The sequence below is a fragment of the Vulpes lagopus genome, chromosome 12 (genome assembly GCF_018345385.1).
Source record: "Vulpes lagopus strain Blue_001 chromosome 12, ASM1834538v1, whole genome shotgun sequence".
Classification (NCBI taxonomy): Eukaryota; Metazoa; Chordata; class Mammalia; order Carnivora; family Canidae; genus Vulpes; species Vulpes lagopus.
Window position 1 is genome coordinate 37182071 of NC_054835.1, and position 23157 is coordinate 37205227.

The window sequence follows — 23157 nt, forward strand, 5'->3', positions numbered from 1 at the left end:
CAGGAGGAGGAGGAGAAGGGCTGGATTTGAGAGATGTTTTGGAGGGAATGGGACAGAACTTGGCCATCAAATGGCCATGTGGGTGGGGGAGATAGACAGCAAGAATGGCACCTAGGTGGTTGGATGAGGAGTGCCATCATCTGAGACGGGGAATGCAGGATGCTGAACTGGTACTGGGGAGGGTGGGGATCTTGGGGATCTTGAACTTACCCAGTGAATGATGCTGGGAGGCCCCCATGTCAAAAGTGTGCAGGAGGCACTTGGGTCTACAGCTCTGGAGTTCAGGGGAGCCCTGGGACTGGGGATATAGCTTTTGGAGAGCCACAGGCTGACTGATCCATAATCAATCCATGCAGTGGCTGAAGCTGAGGGAAGGCATGAGACTGGGAAAGCAATGGCTGGTGTGGAGAGACAGGGTGGTGAGACAGGTGATCACACAGGGCTGAGTATTGGGGCCATTTGGGGTCCCTCCCCTTCCAGGATGTTAGCTCCTCCCAAGGCTCTGCCCGGTTCTTTCTAACGGACCCCCCACCTCTGTGCCACCACAGCACTTGGGACCCAGTAAATTTGTTACTGAACTGCATGGTGTGATAGAGCAGTGAGATGACCTAGATTTCTGCCCAGTGAGACCTTGGACTATTTCCATAACCCCCCTGCCAGCCAGTTTCCTCAATGTGGAGATAGCACCTATCCTGATTGTCTTGGTATTTCTGTTTATAGGCTTAAATAAATAAACATACTAGATGTACAACTCTGCAGTTTACAACATGCTTTAATATATTTCTCATGCTTTGTAGACTCTATGCGTGTCTGTGTGTGCATGAAACATTAATCGCCATTATTATAAAGTGGGTTGAAAGATTTCCCTTGAAATGGCTCTTAGGGCAGAACTAAAGGCCTCTTTCAGGGTTCTCTCGTGGGAATTTGGCTCCCATCTCAGAGTCCTGACTCAGGCTGTAAGAATTGCTGGGGCTCCCCTGTGATTAAACAAACACTTACTGGGCTCCAACTATGTGTTCCTGGCTCCCCAGGACATCCCAAGAAGCAAGGCCCTGCCCCACCCTCGAGGCGCATCCCTCCTCCTTGAACCAACAGGTGGGGCAGAGCAGGGCAGGGTGAGTTGGTGGAGGCAGAGACCACCAGCACTTCACTCCACCCACAGCTCCCGGGGGTGACTCATGTGTAGCAGAAAGATGTTTGAGACTAGTTCTGTCGACCTGCTGGCCTCGGCTCAGGGTGACTGCCCCAGACAGCAGAGGAGTGTGGGCTTCCAGCAGCCGTCGGAAGGTGGCAAGGTGGGGTGCTTCTGACTGTGATTCTCACAATTCTTTGCTGATTTAGCAGACAGGAAACTGGGCAAAGGGCAGCATGTGGAGGGAAGTAGAGAAGGACATAGCAGGCCTGTGCCAGCTTTGGATAGGAAAGCACAGAGCCCCAGGGGGCTATGCAGGCAGGCTGCTCGACTATCCTGTGCTGTTGTTGTTAGCTTCCTTATTAAGTGATAACCATGTGCCACGTGCCAGTGTAGACCTAAATGTTTTACAAGCCTTATCTAATTTGATCCTTCCAACAACCTTATTATGTGGGCACTATTATTAGCCAGATTTTAAAAGGTAAGGGAGCCAAAGCTAAGTTAAGTAACGCGGCCAAAATCACACAGCTGGTAGTTGGTGGGGCTGAGATTCAAACCCAGGCCTGTCTGGCTCTCCAGCCTGCATTCTTTGTTCTCTGTTGGATGTGGCTTCTCCCATAACCCTGCCTACCCCATTCACTCAGCCCCAGCCACCTTAGCCTGGTGGCTTCAGCTTGATTCCCACTTTCTCCCCAGTTGCTGCACCAGATATCTGGAACCCCTACTTTTGCAGTCCCTGTCCTGTTCCAAAGTTCTTTCTTACTACCCCTCATTCTGGGCAAGAACACCCATTACTTATCTTTCTACAATAGCCATAAAAAAAAAAAAAAGGCTTACCCTTGACATTCAAATAATCCATTACTTTTATCTTCCATATGTTTATTACTTTATGGTCTGTGTTTTCTGTGTACTTGCTCACAGCCATACAGATTGTCGGGATATATGTGTGTGTGCGTGTGCACGTGTGTATGCATGTGCATGTGTGTGTGTGGTGTACTTGCCAACTGGGCTGAAGCCCTGGAAACTGGGGTATCTTGGTGTTTATAGTGTAGTTTCTATGTAGCTTTTCCCCAGTCTGTCTCCGTACCTAGTCTGTGAGCATCTTGTTGGCAGGGAGTACCAGCTTGTCCATCTCTGTGACCCCAGTGCCTGGATGACACCTGATGTTGAATGTCAGGCACTTAATGGATGCTCCTAAAGGAAGGAATAAGGGGGCACCTGGGTAGCTCAGTGGTTGAGCGTCTGCCTTTGGCTCAGGTCGTGATTCTGGGGTTCTTGGATCAAGTCCCACATCAGGCTCCCTGCAGGGAGCCTGCTTCTCCCGCTGCTTATGTCTCTCTCTGTGTCTCTCATGAATAAATAAAAAATAATAATAATAAAAAAGGAAGGAATAAAAAGTCTAGCATGTACAGGCGGGCATTTAGGAATGAGTGGGGACCAGGATCACTTGGTCTGAGAGGAGAGCTGCACATTTCCCAGCTCTTTTTTGCATCCCTCCTTCCTTAGCCCAGGACTTAGAACCAGCGCCCCTGAACTGCTTGAAACTGTAATCCAATAGGATGCTGGGTCTTCCTGCCACAATAGAGCACTGAGACCCTTGGGGCTCCCTGGGTGTATTTTACTTGCCTCAGATAACAAAGATAAATTTCTGAGGATAGGCATGTTGTATGTTTGTCTGTGGAATATAATTTTTTAAAGATTATTTATTTATTTATTTATTCATGAGAGATGCAGAGAAGGGCAGAGACATAGGCAGAGGGAGAAGCAGGCTCCCAGTGGGGAGCCTGACACAGGGAGCCCAATCTCGGTGAGGATCACAACCTGAACCAAAGGCAGACGCTCAACTACTGAGCTACCCAGGGGTCTCTGGAATATCATTCTTGAACCTAGTTTTAGGGAGGTGCGTTTATTTAATTTATTTATTTTAAAGATTTTATCTATTTATTAGAGAGAGAGCAAGTGCAAATGGGGGAAGGGGAGGGCCTTGGGAGAGGGAGAGAGAAAGAATCTCAAGCTGACCCCAAGTAGAGCCTTGAGCCAGACACAGGGGCCCAATTCCACGATCTCTCCCCTTGCTTGCACTTGCTGTCTCTCTCTTTTTCAAATAGGTAAAATTTATTTAGATGTCTACCTAAGCCAAAATCTAAAGTGGCTGGTTCAACTGACTGAGCCACCTGGGCACCCCCTAATGAGGTGCATTTAAAAGTTAAAAAAATTATAAAGCAATAAAACGGCCTGTTTAAAAGATATTCATAGTTTATAGCCTTATCTCAAACTCCCCTCCCAATACTGCTCTTCCCAGAAATGAATCTCCTGAAGGCCAAGGATTTGGCCTACTTCCCAGGCTGGTCCCTCTCAGAAAGATGGGCCAGAGCCTCCAAAGCCCGCACCTGATTCTGGTAACATTCTCCAGTGGCAGGCCACAGGTGGTTTTCAGCAAATCCTGCCCACTACAATTCTCACTGGGGCTCCTTCTCCAGTGTGCGGGTCAGAGAACAGCCTTATGCCCGCTCCCCCTAGGTCCCAGGCATCAGAAAGGCTTAGATTTTGGAGTCAAGGAGTGGGGGGATGAGTGTCTCCAGTAGGAGCCCTTCCAGTACAGATGGGATTGGTGCCATCGACCCTTGGTTACTGTACCCCAGGTTAGGGCCCATCCCACCATCCCTCCAGTTTCTTCCCAATACCTAGGCTGAGATGAGTGTTTAGTCTCTTCTGGTGTCTTCTAGACTGGTTGTCCACTCTAAGAGGACACTTTGGCTTTCAGACAAAGTGACAGATCTAGAAAGCTGTGGGCACCTTCCTGGGACAACCATGTATACTTCTTTTTTTTTTTTTTTTTTAATTTTTATTTATTTATGATAGTCACACAGAGAGAGAGAGAGAGGCAGAGACACAGGCAGAGGGAGAAGCAGGCTCCATGCACCGGGAGCCCGACATGGGATTCGATCCCGGGTCTCCAGGATCGCGCCCTGGGCCAAAGGCAGGCGCCAAACCGCTGCGCCACCCAGGGATCCCCAACCATGTATACTTCTTTATTTTTCTTTAAGATTTTATTTTTAAATAATCTTTACACCCAGTGTGGGACTCAAATCCACAACCCAGAGATCAAGAGTTGTATGTTCCACCAACTGAGCCAGCCAGATACTCCAACTATGCACACTTCTTGCAGAGGCAGGAGGGCCTTGCAAAATAATTGGTTCATATAAACCCCTGGGAAGATGATAATTAAGAGGAGGCCTGCGATAGCTGAAATCACAACAGGTAAAATAGATGGGTTTTCTCTTACATTTACCTGACCCATTGAGAGTGGGACAAAGGCAATAGGAAAGACTAAGAATTTCTTAGGGTAAGCCTGGTGGATGCTGCGCCTCTCCGAGTGGAACATGAAGGTTCTCTTCACCGCTACCCTTGTCGTGGGCTCCGTCTTCTTCTTGCTGTTGCCAGGTCCCTCCACGGCCGGCCGGCGAGAAGAAGAAGGGGCCCAAAGTCACCGTCAAGGTGTACTTCGACCTTTGAATTGGAAATGAAGAGCAGCCCCGGTGGCTCAGCGGTTTAGTGCCTACCTTCAGCCCAGGGTGTGATCCTGGAGACCTGGGATTGAGTCCCACGTTGGGCTCCCCGCATGGAGCCTGCTTCTCCTTCTGCCTGTGTTTCTGCTTCTCTCTCTCTCAATCTTTCTCTCTCTCTCTCTCTCTCTGTGTGTCTCTAATAAATAAATAAAATCTTTTAAAAAAATGAATTGGAATAGATATAGGCCGGGTGGTCATTGGTCTCTTTGGAAAGACTGTTCCAAAAACAGTGGATAATTTTGTGGCCTTAGCCATGGGGGAGAAAGGATTTGGCTACAAAGACAGCAAATTCCATCGTGTGATCAAGGACTTCATGATCTAGACTTTACCCGGGGAGATGGTGCTGGAGGAAAGAGCATCTATGGTGAATGCTTCCCTGATGAGAGCTTCAAGCTGAAACACTATGGGCCTGGCTGGGTGAGCATGGCCAATGCAGGCAAAGACACCAATGGCTCCCAGTTCTTTATCACACGGTTAAGACCGCCTGGCTAGATGGCAAGCACGTGGTGTTGGCAAAGTTTTGGAAGGCATGGAGGTAGTACGGAAGGTGGAGAGCACGAAAACAGTCAGGACAAGCCTCTGAAGGATGTGACGATCGCAGACGGTGGCAAGATTGAGGTGGAGAAGCCTTTTGCCATCGCCAAGGAATAGGGCCCCAGGGACCGCTTCCCTTTGAACTACCATCTGTGTGGCCCTGTCGCCTTCCCACAGGTGAGGACGGCCCGCCACAGGGCACCATGCTGCGGGGTCCTGGTGCTGGCATCTGACGGAGTGGACCCCTCCCCTCACATTCCATAGGCCAGTGGCCTGGTTTTGTAACAAACTCAAACTCCTACCAATGCTGACCAATTAAAAAAACAACAACAGTGGTTTAAAAAAAAAAAAAAGAATCTCTTAGGGTAAAGACAGGACTTCTTAACTCTCATTTGTTTTTTTGGTTTTTGTTTTTTTAAAGATTTTATTTATTTATTCATGAGAGAAACAGAGAAAGAGAAGGAGACAGAGACACAGGCAGAAGGAGAAGCAGGCTCCATGCAGGGAGCCTGACGTGGGACTCGATTCCGGGTCTCCAGGATCAGGCCCTGGGCTGAAGGCAGCGCTAAACCGCTGAGCCAAAGACAGGACTTCTTAACTCTCATTTGTGTTATAAAGCTTGCATTAGGTCTCTAGTATGTCAGGTCTGTATCAGTGGTAGATAATTTACAACTCAAGGAGCTAAAATTCTCTAAGGGAGCCAAATATATGAATAGATCATTATGATACTATATATGTGTGTACATACATGTATATAATCAATTGTGGTATATATCATGTTAAATAGAAGCATGTGAGCAAACTCTGTAGGAACAACACAGTTTCTGGTGGCATGGGAGGTATAATAAATAATTTGGGTCTTGAGGGATGAATAGGAGTTGTCTTGGTTCACCCAGGAGGCTGTTCCTGACCAAGAGTACAGCATGCACTCCTAATCTCACCTTCCTAGACAGCTTCTGCACCCAGGGAAGTAGGCAGAGAAAGGGATTAGTGAGAGTATTCATGAAGGGTTGGGAGAGGCCTATCCTTAGAAGGCCAGGCCCAGTGGGTTCCACTGCAGGCCTTGGAGGACACTTTTGAAGGACTGTGGGCCTAGGGGCAGGGGTGCTGTTTAGGATGGAGGGCAATATGAACCCACAAGGCCGTGAGAGGCTGAACCGAGTAGAAGCAGGGTTGGAAATGGTAGGACAGGTTTGAGAGTTGGTTTTTTGGGAGTTGGCTGATGGGAGTAGGAGAGCAAAGGAAGACATGACATTGTCTCAGAGCCTGGCTTGTATGCACTCAGTCCTCAGAGGAAGGTGGCTGGGTGGGTGGATGGAGCATCAAAGCTGGGCAGCACTGGGACAGGCAGCTACAGGGACAGTGGACCTGCAGCAAACATTTCTCACTCTCTGGGGGTGCCTGTCCTAGGGGAGAGAATGCCAACAGGAACAGGCCACCCAAGGGTGGCTGCAGAATAACCTTCTCTGATGGATGATCAGTGAGGGCACCATCCCCTGTGTGTACACACTGTCTCCATGCCTTTCCCTCTCTTCCCACTTCACCACAGCCCCCTCACCCTTCCTTCCCTGAGAGCTGGCCCCAGGTTTTGCCCCCTTTGTAATATCAAATAAGTTGGGTGCAGTGGACCTTCAGGTCTCGAGGGAACCTCAGCCCCCCAGCCCAGTGCCAGCCTGAGCTGAGGAGTATTGAGCTTTGGGGTGGAGCGAACCGGTCTGCCAACCAGTTTAACCAGGGACTGGTTTCGACTTGGAGTTCAAAGGAGCTGGGGTGCACCCCGTCCCACATGGCCAACGGGAGCAGTGCTTAACCCTTTCCCGGCTGTGCCAGGGGCAAAGTCCAGGCAGGGTCTGTGCTGGAGAGGGTCTGAGCCTCTTCTGAGCATGAAATGGGTGAGGGTGACCTTGGCTACAGCTGGGGGGTGCAACCAGGCCCATGAGAGTGGGGAAACAGGAGAGAGGCTCCCTTGTTTCTCCTGCCCCAGACTTCCCTTGGGGTTTCCTCTTCCTGCTGAGGCAATCCCTGGAGGACCCTGGCTTCTGGGTGGGTGCAGGGGCACTGGGATTGGATTTCTGGGGTAATGAATATTCATCAGCCCGATCCGGCCTCTGCTTCTGTTTACTTAGCCGGGAGGGGCTGGGTTTCAGGTTCACCTTGACTCCAGGAGCCGCAGTGGAGCAGGTACCCGCTCCTGCACCTGTTTCTCTTGCACCTGCTGTGCAGCTGCTCTCACCCAGCTCTCCTGGCCTGAGCCTTGCCTGGCGTGGCACCCTGGGGGCACCCCTACCTCTCCCAGTCTCCTGCCTGGGCAGCTGCTTACACTCAGCTCCTTCTCTAAGGAAGGTCTCGCCTCCAGCCGGGAACAGTCAGGATTACAGGTACAGGCAGAGGGTGAGGGGGTGGGGAAACCAAGGCACAGAGCCCAGTCAAGGCACCTGGTTCTGCCTCCATGGCTGGCAAGCCTAACTGGGAAGGGGAACCCAGGCAGGCCGGTTCCCATCTCTCCTTGGTTGGGCAGGGAGAAGTCGGACTCATCCCACTGGCTCTTGGAGTCAATCCAGGCCTCCAGCAGAGCTCTTTCTGGGAAAGTTTCACTCCGAGCAGTTCTCTATTAACGCTTGCTAAGCTGGAGCCGACCCCCCAACATGGAGGATGTTTCTGGCTATCTGGTGGGAACATCTCCCTGTTCCTATTCAGGGCACCCCAGTCTTATTCAGAATGGAGAAGTGCCATCAGGGGTCTGGCAGAGGGACTTGGGCTGGCGGGGTGGGGGGGTCCTGGATATTGTCTTAAAGCCTAGAATCTGACTTGCTTTTACTCCCCTCTATCCCTCCATTTCCAACGCAATCGATGGTTAACTTGTCCCAGCTCAGAAGGGGCTCAGTGGGGGCGGTGGGACCTGTCCTGGGGTGACCATATAGGTGCCATAGAGCTGGCTGTCATAGGCAAGGGGTGGCAGGCTGTCCCATGAGGTCCTTTTGTGGATTCTAAAGCTGTGCAAACAGCAGAGGTGTAGCTAGCATCCTCAGGGCTGATTTCTATCATCCCATGGATTGCAGGGCCCCAGGGCAAGGGCCCAGCCCTCGGCGTGGCCAGCTAAGGGCCCTGCACAAACAGCCTGCATGGCCTGCCACCTGTCACTAAATGCTGGGTCTGCTTGCAGTCCCAATTACACCAGGCAGTTCCCTCCTGCCTTCTATGATCAGGTATGGGCATGTGGCTGAAGGTATATTGCTCTTCCCAACTTTTGATGTCACATCGCTTTATTTATTTATTTATTTATTTATTTATTTATGATTTTATTTATTTATTCATGAGAGACACAGAGAGAGGCAGAGAGAGGCAGAGAGAGGCAGAGACACAGGCAGAGGGAGAAGCAGGCTCCATGCAGGGAGCCCGACGTGGGACTCGATCTAAGGTCTCCAGGATCACGCCCTGGGCCTAAGGCAGGTGCTAAACCACTGAGCTACCCAGGCTACCCCACTTTTTTGATTTAAAGCAAATCAGTTTTATTCTATCTTGGGGTGGCTCACTACTTCAAAGAATCTTATAGTTTGGTTATTTTGTAAAACAAAGAACAGTCCTCTAATTTATCTGTTCTGTTCTGACTTCCATATGTCAGTTGTGATGAAAGAGGCAAACGCCTCTTCCTGGTGCTTGTATGTCCTCTCAGACAGAAAGGATGGAAAAGGTATCTTAGACCAGAGTTCAAGGCCGACAGACAAGGGCGCCGATGCTTTCGTGCCATGGTGGAGGCCCCAGGGCAGGGTCCGAGGGCTATTCCCACTTCCCTATGGTGTTAAGATAAGTTCCTTATGATCTATCACTTCCTTCATTCCAAGGGGAGTAAACCCCTGCAGATGCCAATTTGCGGCACCCTCTAAGGCAGGTGTGTTTTAGCTGGCGCAGACAGAAGCACTGCCTCTCAAGGAGGTGGGCAGTCAGGTGGTTACTGTCAGCTCAGGAGCTGTATCGTCCACTCCCTGAGTTCCTTGGCAACCCCGGATGGGCGTTGGTGGGGTCACGGGCCCTGCCCCAGACCAGGCGGCGACTGGGGCACCCACAGGCCAACCAAGTGCCCTCCCCACAACTTCCAGAAAACCCATTCTGGAACACCAAGTTCTGTGCAAGGTTGTGCTAAGCCCAGGTGGGGCAAGCTGCCAATGCAAACCTCTCAGGCTGTCCCCTTGTGCACTCACCTCTCCAGGGTGCCCTGGAAGTATTTATCTGGCCACTCTCACCCCCTCCTTCACTTTCTAAGTGGGAGCTGCACAAGATCTCCCCTGGGCTTCTCCTGCTACTTGAACTCAGCTAAAGGGACAGAGCTGCCAGTGTGGGAGCTGCTTCCCAGACAAAGAGGTAGGAAGGAATCCATCAGGAATGCACTCTGGGCATGGGGCTGGGTAGATGGAGGGACAGGGGAAACAGCAACCAGGAGCCCATGGAGGCAGGCACTCAATCCTCCCCAAGCCTAGGTCAGCATCCTGCTTGCATCTTTCTCCAAATTTGATATACTCCCTGTCAAAAAAAAAAAAAAAATCCATGCTCATTATGGAATATCCAGAAATCAGAAATACCGGGAGAAAACATCCCCTCTTCCTTCTCCATTAAGAAAACCACTGTTGGGAAAAAAAAAGAAAAGAAAACCACTGTTGGAATACCCACCATTTGCTTCAATGTGGATAGAACTGGAGGGTATTATCCTGAGTGAAGTAAGTCAAACAGAGAAGGACAAACATTATATGGTCTCATTCATTTGGGGAATATGAAAAATAGTGAAAGGGAATAAAGGGGAAAGGAGAGAGAAAATGAGTGGGAAATATCAGAGAGGACGGAACAGGAGAGACTCCTAACTCTGGGAAACGAACAAGAGGTAGTAGAAGGGGAGGTGAGTTGGGGGGTGGGGGTGACTGGGTGACGGGCACTGAGGGATGCACTTGGCGGGATGCACACTGAGTGATATGCTATGTGTTTGCAAATTGAACTCCAATTTAAAAAAAGAAAAAGAGGGCAGCCCCGGTGGCGCAGCGGTTTAGCGCCGCCTGCAGCCCAAGGTGTGATCCTGGAGACTGAGGATCAAGTCCCACATCAGGCTTCTTGCATGGAGCCTGCTTCTCCCTCTGCCTGTGTCTCTGCATATCTCTCTCTCTCTCTCTCTCTGTCTCTGTCTCTCATGAATAAATAAATAAAATCTTTAAAGAAGAAAAAGAAAAAGAAAACCACTATTAGGCAGCCCTGCTGGCTCAGCAGTTTAGCGCCACCTTCAGTCCAAGGGCCTGATCCTGGAGACCTGGGAGTGAATGGAGCCTGATTCTCCCTCTGCCTGTGTCTCTGCCTCTCTCTCCCTCTCTCCCTCTCTCTGTGTTTCTCATGAATAAATAGATAAAATCTTAAAAAAAAAAAATTCTTACTGCTTTCTCAAAAAAAAAGAAAAAAAGAAAACCACTTTTTTTTTTTAAGATTTTATTTATTTATTCATGAGAGACACACAGAGAGAGAGAGAGAGAGGCAGAGACACAGGCAGAGGGAGTAGCGGGCTCCACGCAGTGAGCCTGACGTGGGACTCGATCCTGGGTCTCCAGGATCACGCCCTGGACTGAAGGTGGCACTAGACCACTGAGCCACCTGGGCTGCCCAAGAAAACCACTGTTAATCATTTGTCGTATTTCTTTCTGGTCTCTTAAGAAAATGTAGTTAAGGACATCAGTTTTTAAAGGAAGTGATCTGGGATCCCTGGGTGGCGCAGCGGTTTGGCGCCTGCCTTTGGCCCAGGGCGCGATCCTGGAGACCCGGGATCGAATCCCACGTCGGGCTCCCGGTGCATGGAGCCTGCTTCTCCCTCTGCCTGTGTCTCTGCCTCTCTCTCTCTCTCTGTATGACTATCATAAATAAATAATAAAATAAAAAAAATAAAAAAAAATAAAGGAAGTGATCTATTAGCCTGTACTGGGGTGGCCTGACCACCTAGGTTTCTGGTGCATGATTACTACTACCCGTTTGGCAGGACCCTTCCCAGCCACAGACAGAGTCCTGAGAACCAGACCACCACCCTCTCCAGGCCCAGAGATGCCTGGATTTCTCATCCCTTGTCCTGCCCTTCTGTTGCTCAGAATCTGCCAGCCTGCTGTGTCCATCCATCTTACACATCCTACCTGGCAACGATGTCCAGGCAACCTCATTTGCCAGAACTCCCACTAGCTCAGAGAGCACCTTTGTGGAAATGAGTTAAAGATGAAGCCACATCTGTGTCAGGACACATCACAGCAGGGCACATGGCTTGTCAGTGGAAAAGCCTGGATTTTGGCCCCCAAGCCTGTGATAACCATTTCTCATGTGGACCTTGTGGCCCCACCAAACCTCCTTCCAAATGTTCAGTTCTCGGGATGCCTGGGTGGCTCAGCAGTTGAGTGTCTGCCTTTGGCTCAGGGCATGATCCTGGGATCCGAGATCGAGTCCCACATTGGGCTCCTTGCAGGAAGCCTGCTTCTCCCTCTGTCTATCTCTCTCTCTCGAATAAGTAAATAAAATTAAAAAGCAATGTTCAATTCCCCTGCAAACTCCTGTCCTCATGGAAGCTAGATGGGGAAAGGAGCCATCCCTCAATAATTATTACTGTTACCATGTTTTACTTTGCAAAGGATGCCTCCCTCTGAAGGCAGGGGATGAGCATTAGAGCTAAATGTTAGGCTGGCAGGGACAGGTGAGGACACTGAGATCCAGAGAAGTAACTTCCTAGAGGTCGAGGCTGGTACAGTCCCCAGGATTTCCCACTCCCAGCCTGCAGTTCCTCCCATAGGAAAAAAACCCCTCATCTCCTTCACTCCTGCTGGTACCACCTGGGAAGCCCAAATTACTCTCAAAATCCTAAATCCTACTTATTTTGTAATGAATTCTAAGCAAAATGCACAGGGTGTTTCTGTGCATCTGATACCAGCCAACTGTCTCCCAGCTCCTGGTGGTAGGGTCTGGCGCCCCAGTGGGAAGAGCTTGGGAAGGATGTTGGTGGTCTGGGTGCTGGGCCACCTGGGCAAGCCAGTCACCTCCCTGCAGCCCTGAGGGGCCTGGAATCTCAAAGCTCCCCACCACCTGCATGGTAAGAGTGTGTGGTTGTCCCGCTGCCCCTCGGCCTGGGCTCAGTGGCTCTCCTGTTGGTGTCCATACAGCTGCCCATTCCCCAGACTCCCTCCCTTCTCATATTGTAGAGTTTTATCCGAATCCTCAGTTCATTTGGCCCCACCTGCAATTCTTTCAGGCCCCGACTATTAAAATAGCCCATGATCAGGAGTTTAGAGAGGGCTGCTCCAGGCAACCCCCCATTATGCCTCACTTCTCCCCACTGACCCCTTTCTCTGTCCCACCCAGCTCCTGCAGAAAGTGCCACCCTCAGCTCCAGGGAACATCATGACTGAAGTGGGCTGGTGGAAGCTGACCTTCCTCCGGAAAAAGAAATCCACTCCCAAGGTGCTGTACGAGATCCCTGATACCTATGCTCAAACAGAGGGCAACGCGGAGTCCCCTCGGCCCGAGGGCGGGAACTCCCACGGCGATTTTAACACCCGCCTGGAGAAGATCGTGGACAAGAACACAAAGGGCAAGCACGTCAAAGTCTCCAATTCGGGTCGCTTCAAGGAGAAGAAGAAAGTCCGAGCCACACTGGCAGAGAACCCCAACCTCTTTGCTGATAAGGAGGGCAAAGGACAGTGAAGGGGGCCAAGGAGGATGCTCTTGCCTCCCTACTCCTGCCATCAGCTGGATCTGAGACAGGGGCCTGCCACGCTGGCCTCCTTGGCCACAGCTGACACCAGGGGTGGGGGGGTGGGGGGGTGGCATTGACGCCTGCTGGCAGGAAACGTGTGGATTTAGCTTTTTATTTATGTGCCCCAGCTTTCTGGAAGGTCTGGGTTATTCCCGGGTCCTCCCACGTTCCCCAACACATACAGAGGCTGCAAAGTCCCACAGGAAGGACAGCCCTCCTGGAAGCAAGTGGCAGCCCAGCAGGGAAGTGGGCACGGCAAAGGATAGAGGGAGCAGACTTCACCTCCTCCAGGGGCACAGGCTCAAGGGTGAGTTTCAATTGCTGCTCCTTCTACTTGCTCTCCCTGGAACTGTTCCCTGGACCGATTCTGAGAGTGAATTTTCCAGAAGCCACCTGATGGGGTGGTTTTCTGGAGCTGGAGGAGTCAGAGACCCCAAACCTGAGCTCACCTCCTGCCAAAGAGGGAACCGTTCTGGAACTTTGCAGGGGAGAGGAGACCCGCTGGCACTCTGACACTCTCTGGGGGGGTGGGGTGCTGCAGAAGGACCTGGCGAGGGACCCCACAGGTCCCTGCACACAACCTCAAAGGGACACTGCACTGGCTCATGGGTCCAAATTCTTCTCCCCTCCTGGTATTTAAGAAGAACAAGCCCCAGGGATGAGTCCTGGAGCCTTGAATTTTGCTTAAAAAATTAAAAAAAAAAAATGTAGGTTTCTCTCTTTGTAATAAACAGTGCTGCAAAAGCAGAGAACCTTTTTATGCTTTCGTCTTCTATGTACTGAAGACTGTTTCTTCTGTCTTTACTCCCTGCATGGGAATAAAGTGGAACTCTGAGTGCTCAGGTGTTTCTTTTGAACATCAGGAAGGGTCCCCAGGGGCGGGAGCAGGGTGGGGGTGGGGAGGGCCTGGCTGGCTCAGTCAGTAGAGCACATGACTCTTGATCTAGGAGGCCTGGGGTTAAGTTCGAGCCCCATGTTGGGTCTATAGATTACTTAAAAATAAGGTCTTTTTTATTAAAAAAAAAAAAAAGAAGAAGAAAGAAAGAAAAGAAAGGAAAGAGTCCTGAGTATGCAAATCTAGCAAAGGAAGGGGCTGGTTTCAGTTCAGTGGTCAGTTCCTTTTGGTCAATGGAGAGACCCTCAGGAACTCTAAGAGAGTGGAGGGGACATTTGGTGACTAACCCCAAAGTCACAGGGGTTTGGTTTAGAATCAGGATTCAAATTCTCTTTCTACCGCTTCATAGCTGAGTGATTTGGGGAATATATGTTATTAAACGTTCTCTGAACCTCGAGTGTCTCTTTGGTAAAAAGGGCTGTAATAAGGTCTATTTTGTGGGAATGGTCAGCATGAAGTGCCCCACACGTGGTCCTATGGTAGGTGCTCGGTTAGTATGGTCTTCCTCCTCTTGCTCTTATTAAGGAACTCCACTGTAGCCCACAACTTTTACTCTTAAGGAAGAACAAAGAGTGTGCTCCCCTGTGTTGTTAGGTCCAGATTTTTCTCAAGCCAGGAGCTGGGAGCTAGGAAAAACTGGACAGATCTCTGGAGCTCTTGGTGCGAACAGGGAGAAAGCAAGGTGACAACTAAACAATGTGGTCCTGTAGCTTCCAGGTCAGTTCTTTGTGGCTGTTGGGCCACTCCACCCCAGGGAGTGTTGCTCGGCAAATTTATTACCAAAACAAACAAACCCATACAAGGGGGCCTTTGTTGGGTGGCCTCACCCAGGCAAGCGGGAACTCTGAAGATGAGTGAGGGACACGAGGAGCTGGAGGGAGGGAAGGAAGGCTGGTTCAGGTGTGCTACCTTCTCCGAGGCCTCTGCCCCTATCCCTCCCACCCCATGGGACTTTCTAGAGTCTGTCTGATTACCCAATCCATCAAGTGTCCCGTGAAGGAGCTGACTTCCCCCATACTCTAGCCCTGTCCACTGTGAATAGCCAATGTTTATAGGGAGCTTACAATGGACCAGGCCCTGTGGCAAGTACTCCAGGAGATTCCTTGCTCAATCCCCTCATCACCCGAGACAGGTGTGGTCATTGTCCCTGTTTTCCTGCCGAGTTAGCTGAGGCTGAGAGAAGTGAAGCCACTTGCTTGCCATGGTGGAGCTGGGACTGAAGCCAGAGCTGGCTTGTGCACATGACTGCTGCACACAGCCCCCTGCACTCTTGATTTTCATCTGCCTGGGGGATGGGAGCAAAGAGAGGAGTACAGTCACCTTCCGCAGAAGGCGAGGTAGGGTGGTAGAGGGTAATGCCTGCAGCTTAGGATTCTGATTCTGGCACCAGCTGGGGGAGAGCTAATCAGCCGTGAGGCAGAATACTCCGAGGCACCAGACCATAGGGACCTGCCACTTCTGCGCATCCTGAGGTCCCTTGAGGGAGGCCAGGGCTGGGGCTGGGCCATCAAGGCCTTCTTCTGCCCAATACTGGCACCACATTGCCACCATTACCCCTCTTAGGCGAGAGGATCTAAGGCCCTTCTGCCTTGTAAGGGAGAGCCTGCTCCAATCTCAAAGTGATGTCTGCAGGAATTTTCCAGGGAATCCCCACAAATATCCTGAAGCTGGGGAAAGGTGGTGGGTGCGTGCTAAAAGCCAAAGGGAAATCTGGCCAGGGAGTCAGAGAGAGGCAGCTGCACGCTTTCATGAGGCCAGAGGAGGAGGAACTGAGAGTGCAAATATACGCAGGAACTGTGAGAGGCTACGGGTTATCAACCACAGTTTCACTGGGCCAGGACCCAACCAGGTGGGGGAGGCAGGAGGGGCCAGCTGGAACCGGCTTGCACTGCCCAGGAGGGGCCTACCCTGGGCGGAGGGCTCCCCCTGCTGGCCGCCCAACCTCTAGTGAGAGGAGGAGGGAGGTTGCAGGGGTCGTTTAAATCCCCCAACCCCTCTCCTTCCTGGGCGGGAGAGGGGGTGGGTGGGGGGATGCGACCGGGCCAGGTTGAACATTAATCTTACACACGGCTGACGAGGTTTTATTACAGACTTGGCACAGTGATTGTCAAAAACAGGAAAGGAACAGCTGAAACCAGGCTCAGAGCTGGGGGTGAAGGGGGATACATAGCTCCCAATAACAAGACAAGGTAGAGAGGGGCACCCCAGCACCCTGCCTATGGTGGCCACAGGGTTAGTTAGCATCGTACCTTCCTACCCTCAGGCTTAAAGGGGGGCGATCATCACCTACAGGGCCACCCTTGCAGGAGCCAGTTAATAACAGACACTGAAGTACAGCACACACCCACGCAGTGGAATGGAACAGTTTACAGAGTTGGTGAGTTCCATGCCAGCGTACACAAGTAAGAGTTCCTTGATTCTGGCTTAGTCACAGCAAACATTTACCCAGCCTGGCTCCCCTCCAGGGAGGCTGGAGGCCATTCATTCAAGTTGTCCTTTTTTTTTTTTTTTTTTTTTAAGATTTTATTTATTCATGAGACACACACAGAGAGAGAGAGAGAGAGAGAGAGAGAGAGAGAGGCAGAGACACAGGCAGAGGGAGAAGCAGGCTCCATGCAGGGAGCCCGACGTGGGACTCGATCCCGGGTCTCCAAGATCAGGCCCTGAGCTGAAGGTGGCACTAAACCGCTGAGCCACCTGGGCTGCCCTCAAGTTGTCCTTGGTCACCAGACTTGCACTCAAGAAAAGCAAATACAGTTCAGCACAAGCATCAGCTTCATAAAGAATCCATTGGTGAGGGTGAATGGTCATATGTTTATGGAAGCTGGTGACACGGTTTGGGACATGGCATCTGGTCACCAGGGGGAGTCTTGTTAAATGCAGAACAGGATGCGTGGGTCTGAGGTGGGCTTTTAAGTGGTGTTGCTGCTGGTCTGTGGACTGCACTGAGTAGCAAGGATCTCAAACGGTGGGCGGTGGGGAGGGGGTTCTTTTGACTGCACAGAATTCCCTGGGAAGCCTTAAGTTTCCCCAAGCTCAGACCTCACTCAGCCCAGTTAAATCACGTATGATTAAAGCTCCCTGGGTAATTCCAGCATGGATGAAAACCAGGGTCTAGGAGTCATCAGTAGAGGTGGTGAGTAGGTGAAGGATGTATGAGTGGTCAGAATGATGTAATCCCTATAACAATATATGTGTGTACACACACACACACACAGTTCTCAGAAACAAACATGGAAAAGTAAAGCTTGATTGACGGTATCAGCACATGAATCCCTTCTACAAAACTCCTAGGGGCACCTGGGTGGCTCAGTTGGTTAAGCATCTGCCTCCAGCTCGGGTCATGATCCCGGGATCCTAGGATCAAGCCCTGCATCAGGCTCCCTGCTCAGTGGGGAGCCTGCTTCTTTCTCTCTCACTCCCCCTGCTTGGGTTCACTCTCAAGTAAACAAAATCTTAAAAATATACATATATATGTAAAACTCCTGATTACTTGAGATTGAATACTTCTAGAGACTCACTACCTAACAGGTAGCCCACTCCCTCATAGGTAGTCCTGTTTGTTACAAGTCTCTCTTCATACCAAGAGGAAATCTACTTCCATGCAACTTCCACCTATGGGTCCTTTGGAGCTCCAGAGAATAAATTTAATCTCTTTTCCACATTGTTGTGCTTCAGATAACAGGAGGCAATTATCAGTAAGGTATAATGCTATAAAAATATCCTATTAGTAAATACGTTTCCTTTAGTTGCAAGCAACAGAAAATTGATCCTGGCTAGTTTAAGCCAAAAACTTTTTTTTTTTTTTTTTTTTTTAACAGGGATAATGGGTGTTTTGAGGCAGGAGGAGGTGTTATACACAGCCCAGACGTGGGAAAGAAGGATCCAAGGTCACTAAGGGAATTACAAGAGCAGCAGCTGGAGGCTGTTGCTTCTTGGCTGCCATTAATGACTTGGCTACAGTGCCTCTCATACTCTGGGTCTCTCCATTTCAAATTTCAAATTGTTGATAAGAAAAAACAGATTGGCTAGATTGGCTCAGGTGCTTATGTTGGAACCAGTCAGCTTTGGGTAGTATGACTCAGTGACAGGGTGGTAACAGAGCAGCCCCCGGCCCATCTAGTGTCACCAGAAGAGGGAATCACACCAACTATTACCTCTAGAGGGAGCTAGTCCAATAAATCATATTCAAGGTCAAGAAAATAATTATGGGTTTGTTTGTTTTTTTTCCGTTTGTGATTCTCTATGCCACTGCTTATGCTTCACAAGACTACCTAACTGAGAATCAAGTGAAAATACAGAATTTGGAGTTTGAACTCTGAAGAGCCTTAAATGTAAGGGGTGAGGAGGGAAATAGGTTGAGTTTAGAAGGGCCCAGCTCCCAATCCCACACCCTCTCTTAGCACCTGGCCCCAGATCCAGTTGGCGCCAGCAGGTTAGTCAGGGTGCAAGTCTCTCATACAGCCAGTCTTCCTCCCCACGGTGGGTCATGGGCCCCAAAGGGGAGTCTCCTGTTGGCAGGCCCCTCCGAAAGATGATCCGGTCATGCAGACGGTTGGTTTGGCCTTGCCAGAACTCCATCACTTGTGGGTACAGGATGTAGCCACCCCTTCAAGAGAAACAGTGGGTTTGGTGCTCTGTGCATTTTTCCAACAGGTTACCCCCCACCCTGTCTCCACCTCAGGACCCCTTGAGGGAAGTTGCTAATATGAATCTGATGAGGATTACCAGGGGGAGCAGATCTATAATTCCAGGGGGAGTGGTTTCAAGTTCTGGTGCCCCTTTCTGGACAACCACCAAGCATCACTCACCAGTACTTTGGCTTTGGCACCTCTTGTTCTTGGTAGAGCTGTTCCAATTCCTCATTCTTCTTTCTCAGATACTATCCAGGGGAAGGAAATTGAGGAAGGCCCAGACTGAGTCAGTGATTCACCTAATAACCATTTACTAAGCATGTGCTGTTTGCCAGCCACTGGAACACAGGTGAACAAGGGAGGCTGGCCTCTCTCCTCCAGAAGCACAGGCCAACCAGAGAGTCAGATAAAGGAAGCCCATTTCCCCATCTTTACTTCCCCAGGGAGACTATCCTTTCATTTTGCTGGAGAGAGGGCCTTGGCATCCCCCGGGGACAGCTGCTGGGGATGAGCTAAGCCCCTGCCACCCAGAGAACTAAGAAGAAACCCGACTCACCTCCCGATTGGGGATTACAGAACTCTGGTGGCTGACCACAGCCCCAATTTGGCTGCTCTTGGGGCGGGAGTGGAAGTAACACTCAGCCTCCTCTTCAGGCAGCTTCTTCACAGAGCCCTCCACGCGGACCTGCTCAAGGATGGCCCTGGCTAGACGGTCTGCAATGCCTCCTGCCCTCCCTACCAACACAGGCCCCCTTCCTCTCTTCCTACCCCTCTCCACTGCCCCACCACTGCTGGCTCCAACTAGACCAGTTCATTAAGAGCTATCTGAGAGGCAGGTCGTTTTCCCAGCCTGAGGACCTCCACTGGGCTCATCGATAATGAGCCCCTGGTTGTCCTGGCACTGCTCACTCACCTGGCGGTTGAGGGGCTCCCAGTAGAAGACAAGGGAGGCAAAGGGATTGGAGTCCTAGAAATAAAAGAGGATTCGCCGTCGGCCATCAAAACAGCAGGGAGAACACCTCCACCGTGCAGAAAGGAGGTAGGAAGTCTGCAGCATGCAGGCGTACAGGGGATAACAAAACATCTCATTTAAACCCTCAAAGGTATGCCTACTTTTACGGGTGTAGGAGACAGACTCAGAGAGGTTAAGGAACCTGCCTAAGTTCACACAGTAAGTGCTAGAGCCATGCTGAAAACCTAAGCCAGATGGATTCCAAAGTGAGGCTTGCCATTTCTCTCATCCATAGTTTGCAAGTCCTCAGAAATGCACCTGTGGCCAGTATGGATTCCGGGAGTCCTTTGGGTTCATGACTGAATGCACACAAAGTATCAACTCTGGGCTTGACCCCAGGAGAGGTGCTGGGGGAATGGGAGAGGTACAACGGATGCAGCCTCTGCCTCCACAGAATCTACTGGGTGTTTAGCAAGGGAGACAAGTATCAATCACATAAACACACCAACAAATGCAGTCACAAACTGAAAAGAAGGTAGAAAGTAAAGTGACACGTTAAGATGATGGTGAATGGCAGCTGAGGTAGCATAGGGATCAGGGACGACTTTCCCTAGAAGGTAGCACAGGGGCTGAAAGCCAAAGGGTTGGGAGTTACTTAGGTAAGTAGATGGCAGAGGCGGGGTGGTCAGAGCGAGCACTCATTCATGGCAAAGAAAAGGAAGAGTGCCAAGGCCCGCAGGCAGGACGGTGCCCAAACACAGCCAGCAAGTGGGCAGGGGTGGGGCTGGCACCAGAGGGAAGGAAGGACAGGCCCCTGCAGGCCCCTCACCAGCTCTCTTCCCTTCCGACTCTCGAAGTTAGTGAAGAAGCGGAAGCCATCCTTGCCAAAGCCCTTCAGCAGTACCATGCGGGCAGAAGGTTTTCCATCTCTGGGGCAAAGACCAGAGCAAGTGGTCAGAGCCCATGTCACTGTCCTTGCTGCCACCCCTCACCTGGGTGCTCCCCTGAGCTCCTGGCACCTGCACCCCCTTATTCTGTATTGTCCGGGCATGCAGGCTCCCCATTCCCACCTCCCCCTGGGGGCTTGTCCTAGAGGTGCAACTATGACATCACTGCCTGGTGCCTGTTATAGCCTGGCGCCTGTTATAGACTGAACTGTGTCTCCCTAAAATTCTTTTTTTTTTTTTAAAGATTTTATTTAAGAGACACAGAGAGAGAGGCAGAGACATAGGCAGAGGGAGAAGCAGGCTTCCTGCAGGGAGCCCAATTCAGGACTCGATCCCAGGACCCTGGGATCACAACCTGAGCCAAAGGCAGATGCTCAATCACTGAGTCACCCAGGTGCCCTGTCTCCCTAAAATTCAGTGTTGAAGCCCTAACTGCCAATGTGGCTGTGTATGGAGATAGGGCTTTTAGGGAAGTAATTAAGGTTAAATGAGGTCATAAAAGTGAGACTCTAATCCAATAGGCCTGGTGTCCAGAAAGATATCTCTCTCTCTCCTTCTTCCCACTCTCTGCATGCACCATGGAACACAGTTTTAAGGGTGGTGACCAATTATAATGCAATCAGCCAATGCTTAGCCATAACAGAAAGGGTGTTTCCTTCAGGTCCTCCACTCAGAGTTCTGGGGGATATCCAGGGGCACAGTACCAGAGCCCTGCCTTCAAGGCCTTACATTTTATTTATTGATTTTATTTATTTATTTATTTACTTACTTACTTATTTATTCATGAGAGACAGAGAGAAAGAGAGGCAGAGACACAGGCAGAGGGAGAAGCAGGCTCCATGCAGGGAGCCCGATGTGGGACTCCATCCCAGGACTCCAGGATCACACCTGGGCCGAAGGCAGGCGCTAAACTGTTGAGCCACCCAGGTACCCCCAAGGCCTTACACTTTAATGAGCAGGGACAAGAGTGGAATAACAGGCTAATGTCAGAGGTGTCTCAAGGAATATACAATTGATTGTCAAATAAATAATACAAGGAAGCACTGGGCTAGATTTCAGGAGAGGTTCCAGGAGATGTAGCTCTTAAGGAGCAGATGGGAATTGGGTAGATGGGGAGATGAGGGAGATAAGGGTGGTGTGGGTGGGCGCTTTAGGAACAGACATGAAGGAGGCACTACACTGTTATTACTGAAATGGAATTAAGTAGAGTGTGATCTTTGGTTTACAGGTAAGGACACCGAAGCCCAAAGAGGACAAGTTACTTGCCAGAAGCCACAAAGCATGTTAATAACAGAGCTATCCTCATAAATTTGCATTCCGCCAAGTTGAGAGCTTCCTAAGTTTCTTACTTCACCTGTACCCACCCGCACTATGCCCACCTGGTGCAGGTAGCCAGACACATGGCATTGGCTTCCCCTATGTCAGGACACTGAACAGCCTCCTCAAACCAGGTAGCAAACTGCTTCATGGGGTCCAGGGAGGTCAGCTGAGTCTCCTCAAACGCCTGGGGAAGGAGAGTTTTATTTAACAAATACATACAATTCTCACTGCACACATGGTATTGTTCCAGGAACTTTTCCTAACAAAAAACAGTACCCAGGAAGTAGGTTCTGCTAGCTGTATTTTACAGGTGAGGACAGAGGCATAAAAACGTGGCATAACTCGCCAAGTCCCACAGTAGCGACGGATGAATCAGGGTTTCATCTCATGCGTGTCAAACCTACCACTTGGAGAGCATTTAAAAATAAAAAATAAATAAATAAGTAAACAAACAAATAAATAAAAGCCATATTTGTGGGTTCAACACCCACAAATTCTCAGTAGGTGTGAGGTTTAATGAAAAACTTCATGTTTAGCAAGTACTTCTGGAAATGCTCACACACAACGAGATCTAGAAACTGCGGTTCTGTTCTGTTGGTTCCTCCTCGGAGCAGGGAAAAGGGAAAGAACTCCTCCAAAGGCGAAGGGAAGGGGCTGAAGGCAGTAAGACCTAGGAGCTTTCTCCTCCCCGCCCTCTGTGAGTCATACCCCTCCCCCATGGGTTACTTATCAAATATTTAGAAGCTGATGGTCACTGCTGCAAGCGCTCTCCAAATATCAAAGTCCAAACGGCCCTGAGAGTTAGGCACTTACTCCCCAGGTGAGGAAACTGAGGCCCAGGGAGGCTCAGTGATTGCCCGAAGTGATGCGCCCGCCCCGCGGGTGGCAGGGTCACGGCCCAGCGCTCGCGCTCTCGCCCACCGCGACCCGCTGCCTCTCCGCATCCTCGTTTCCCCAGAGCCCTGCTTACCCCCGCTGCTTGTCTGTGACCCTCCTCGTCCTATGGGGGTGACCCTCAAACCCACCCCGTGGGGTTCCTCCCCTCCCTGCGGCGGGGGCTGCCCCCGCGGCCGCCGCACCTCTCGGTCCCCGCGGTAGCTCTTCCGCATCTGGCCCAGGTCCATGACGGCACCGCCACCGCACAGGTGGTGGAGGTAGCGGGGCCACCCGGCAGGTCGCCCAAACGTCACGGTGACGCCTCGCAGCCCGCACGTCATGAGGCCGCCAGTCACGTGACCCGGCGTCGCCCAGCGCTGGGTTCCGTTGGGTTCGGAACCAATTTCTCAGCTCGGGAGTTTACCCGGGGGACTGAAGAATTCGCCCGTCGCCAGGCCCTGCTAACAGGTCCTAAGTCCTCGGAGCCAATGGGAGCTCAGGGCCGGAGGAGGGAGACAGGCGCGGAGAGGCCATTGGTTGGC

At 50.8% G+C, this 23157-nt stretch overlaps 2 protein-coding genes and 1 pseudogene across 4 annotated transcripts; 2 read left to right on the forward strand and 1 right to left on the reverse strand.

The window, feature by feature from the left end:
• Window positions 1–4491: 4491 nt before the first annotated feature.
• LOC121474253 lies at window positions 4492–5352 on the forward strand (annotated as a pseudogene).
• Window positions 5353–7150: 1798 nt separating this feature from the next.
• Window positions 7151–13826, forward strand: PRR15L (proline rich 15 like). 2 transcript variants are annotated; one of them, XM_041723782.1, is made up of 2 exons: window positions 7151–7613; window positions 12598–13826. In XM_041723782.1, the coding sequence occupies exon 2, from the start codon at window positions 12637–12639 to the stop codon at window positions 12937–12939; it is 303 nt and encodes a 100-aa protein (XP_041579716.1). In that variant the 5' UTR covers window positions 7151–7613; window positions 12598–12636; the 3' UTR covers window positions 12940–13826. The 2 variants fall into 2 exon arrangements, with proteins under 2 accessions (XP_041579716.1, XP_041579717.1); XM_041723783.1 differs by lacking the exon at window positions 7151–7613 and adding an exon at window positions 8612–9594.
• Window positions 13827–15951: 2125 nt separating this feature from the next.
• PNPO (pyridoxamine 5'-phosphate oxidase) lies at window positions 15952–23085 on the reverse strand. Of its 2 annotated transcripts, XM_041725148.1 has the most exons (7): window positions 22819–23085; window positions 21799–21923; window positions 20302–20401; window positions 19434–19487; window positions 19077–19205; window positions 18698–18768; window positions 15952–18495 (listed from the first exon to the last, which is right to left on the reverse strand). In XM_041725148.1, exons 1-7 carry the CDS (start codon window positions 22954–22956, stop codon window positions 18327–18329), a joined length of 786 nt encoding a protein of 261 aa, XP_041581082.1. In that variant the 5' UTR covers window positions 22957–23085; the 3' UTR covers window positions 15952–18326. The 2 variants fall into 2 exon arrangements, with proteins under 2 accessions (XP_041581082.1, XP_041581083.1); XM_041725149.1 differs by lacking the exon at window positions 19077–19205.
• Window positions 23086–23157: the final 72 nt, after the last annotated feature.

What these genes read in the sequence shown, in the direction of transcription:
- PNPO (XM_041725148.1), bottom strand. Translation starts at nt 22,956, where the DNA reads ATGACGTGCGGGCTGCGAGGCGTCACCGTGACGTTTGGGCGACCTGCC. An exon ending in GCTACCGCGGGGACCGAGAG is followed by an intron (nt 21,924 to 22,818) that starts GTGCGGCGGCCG and finishes CTCCTTCCCCAG; the next exon opens with GCGTTTGAGGAGACTCAGCT. An exon ending in CTGTAATCCCCAATCGGGAG is followed by an intron (nt 18,769 to 19,076) that starts GTGAGTCGGGTT and finishes TCCCCTGGATAG; the next exon opens with TATCTGAGAAAGAAGAATGA.
- PRR15L (XM_041723782.1), top strand. Translation starts at nt 12,637, where the DNA reads ATGACTGAAGTGGGCTGGTGGAAGCTGACCTTCCTCCGGAAAAAGAAA.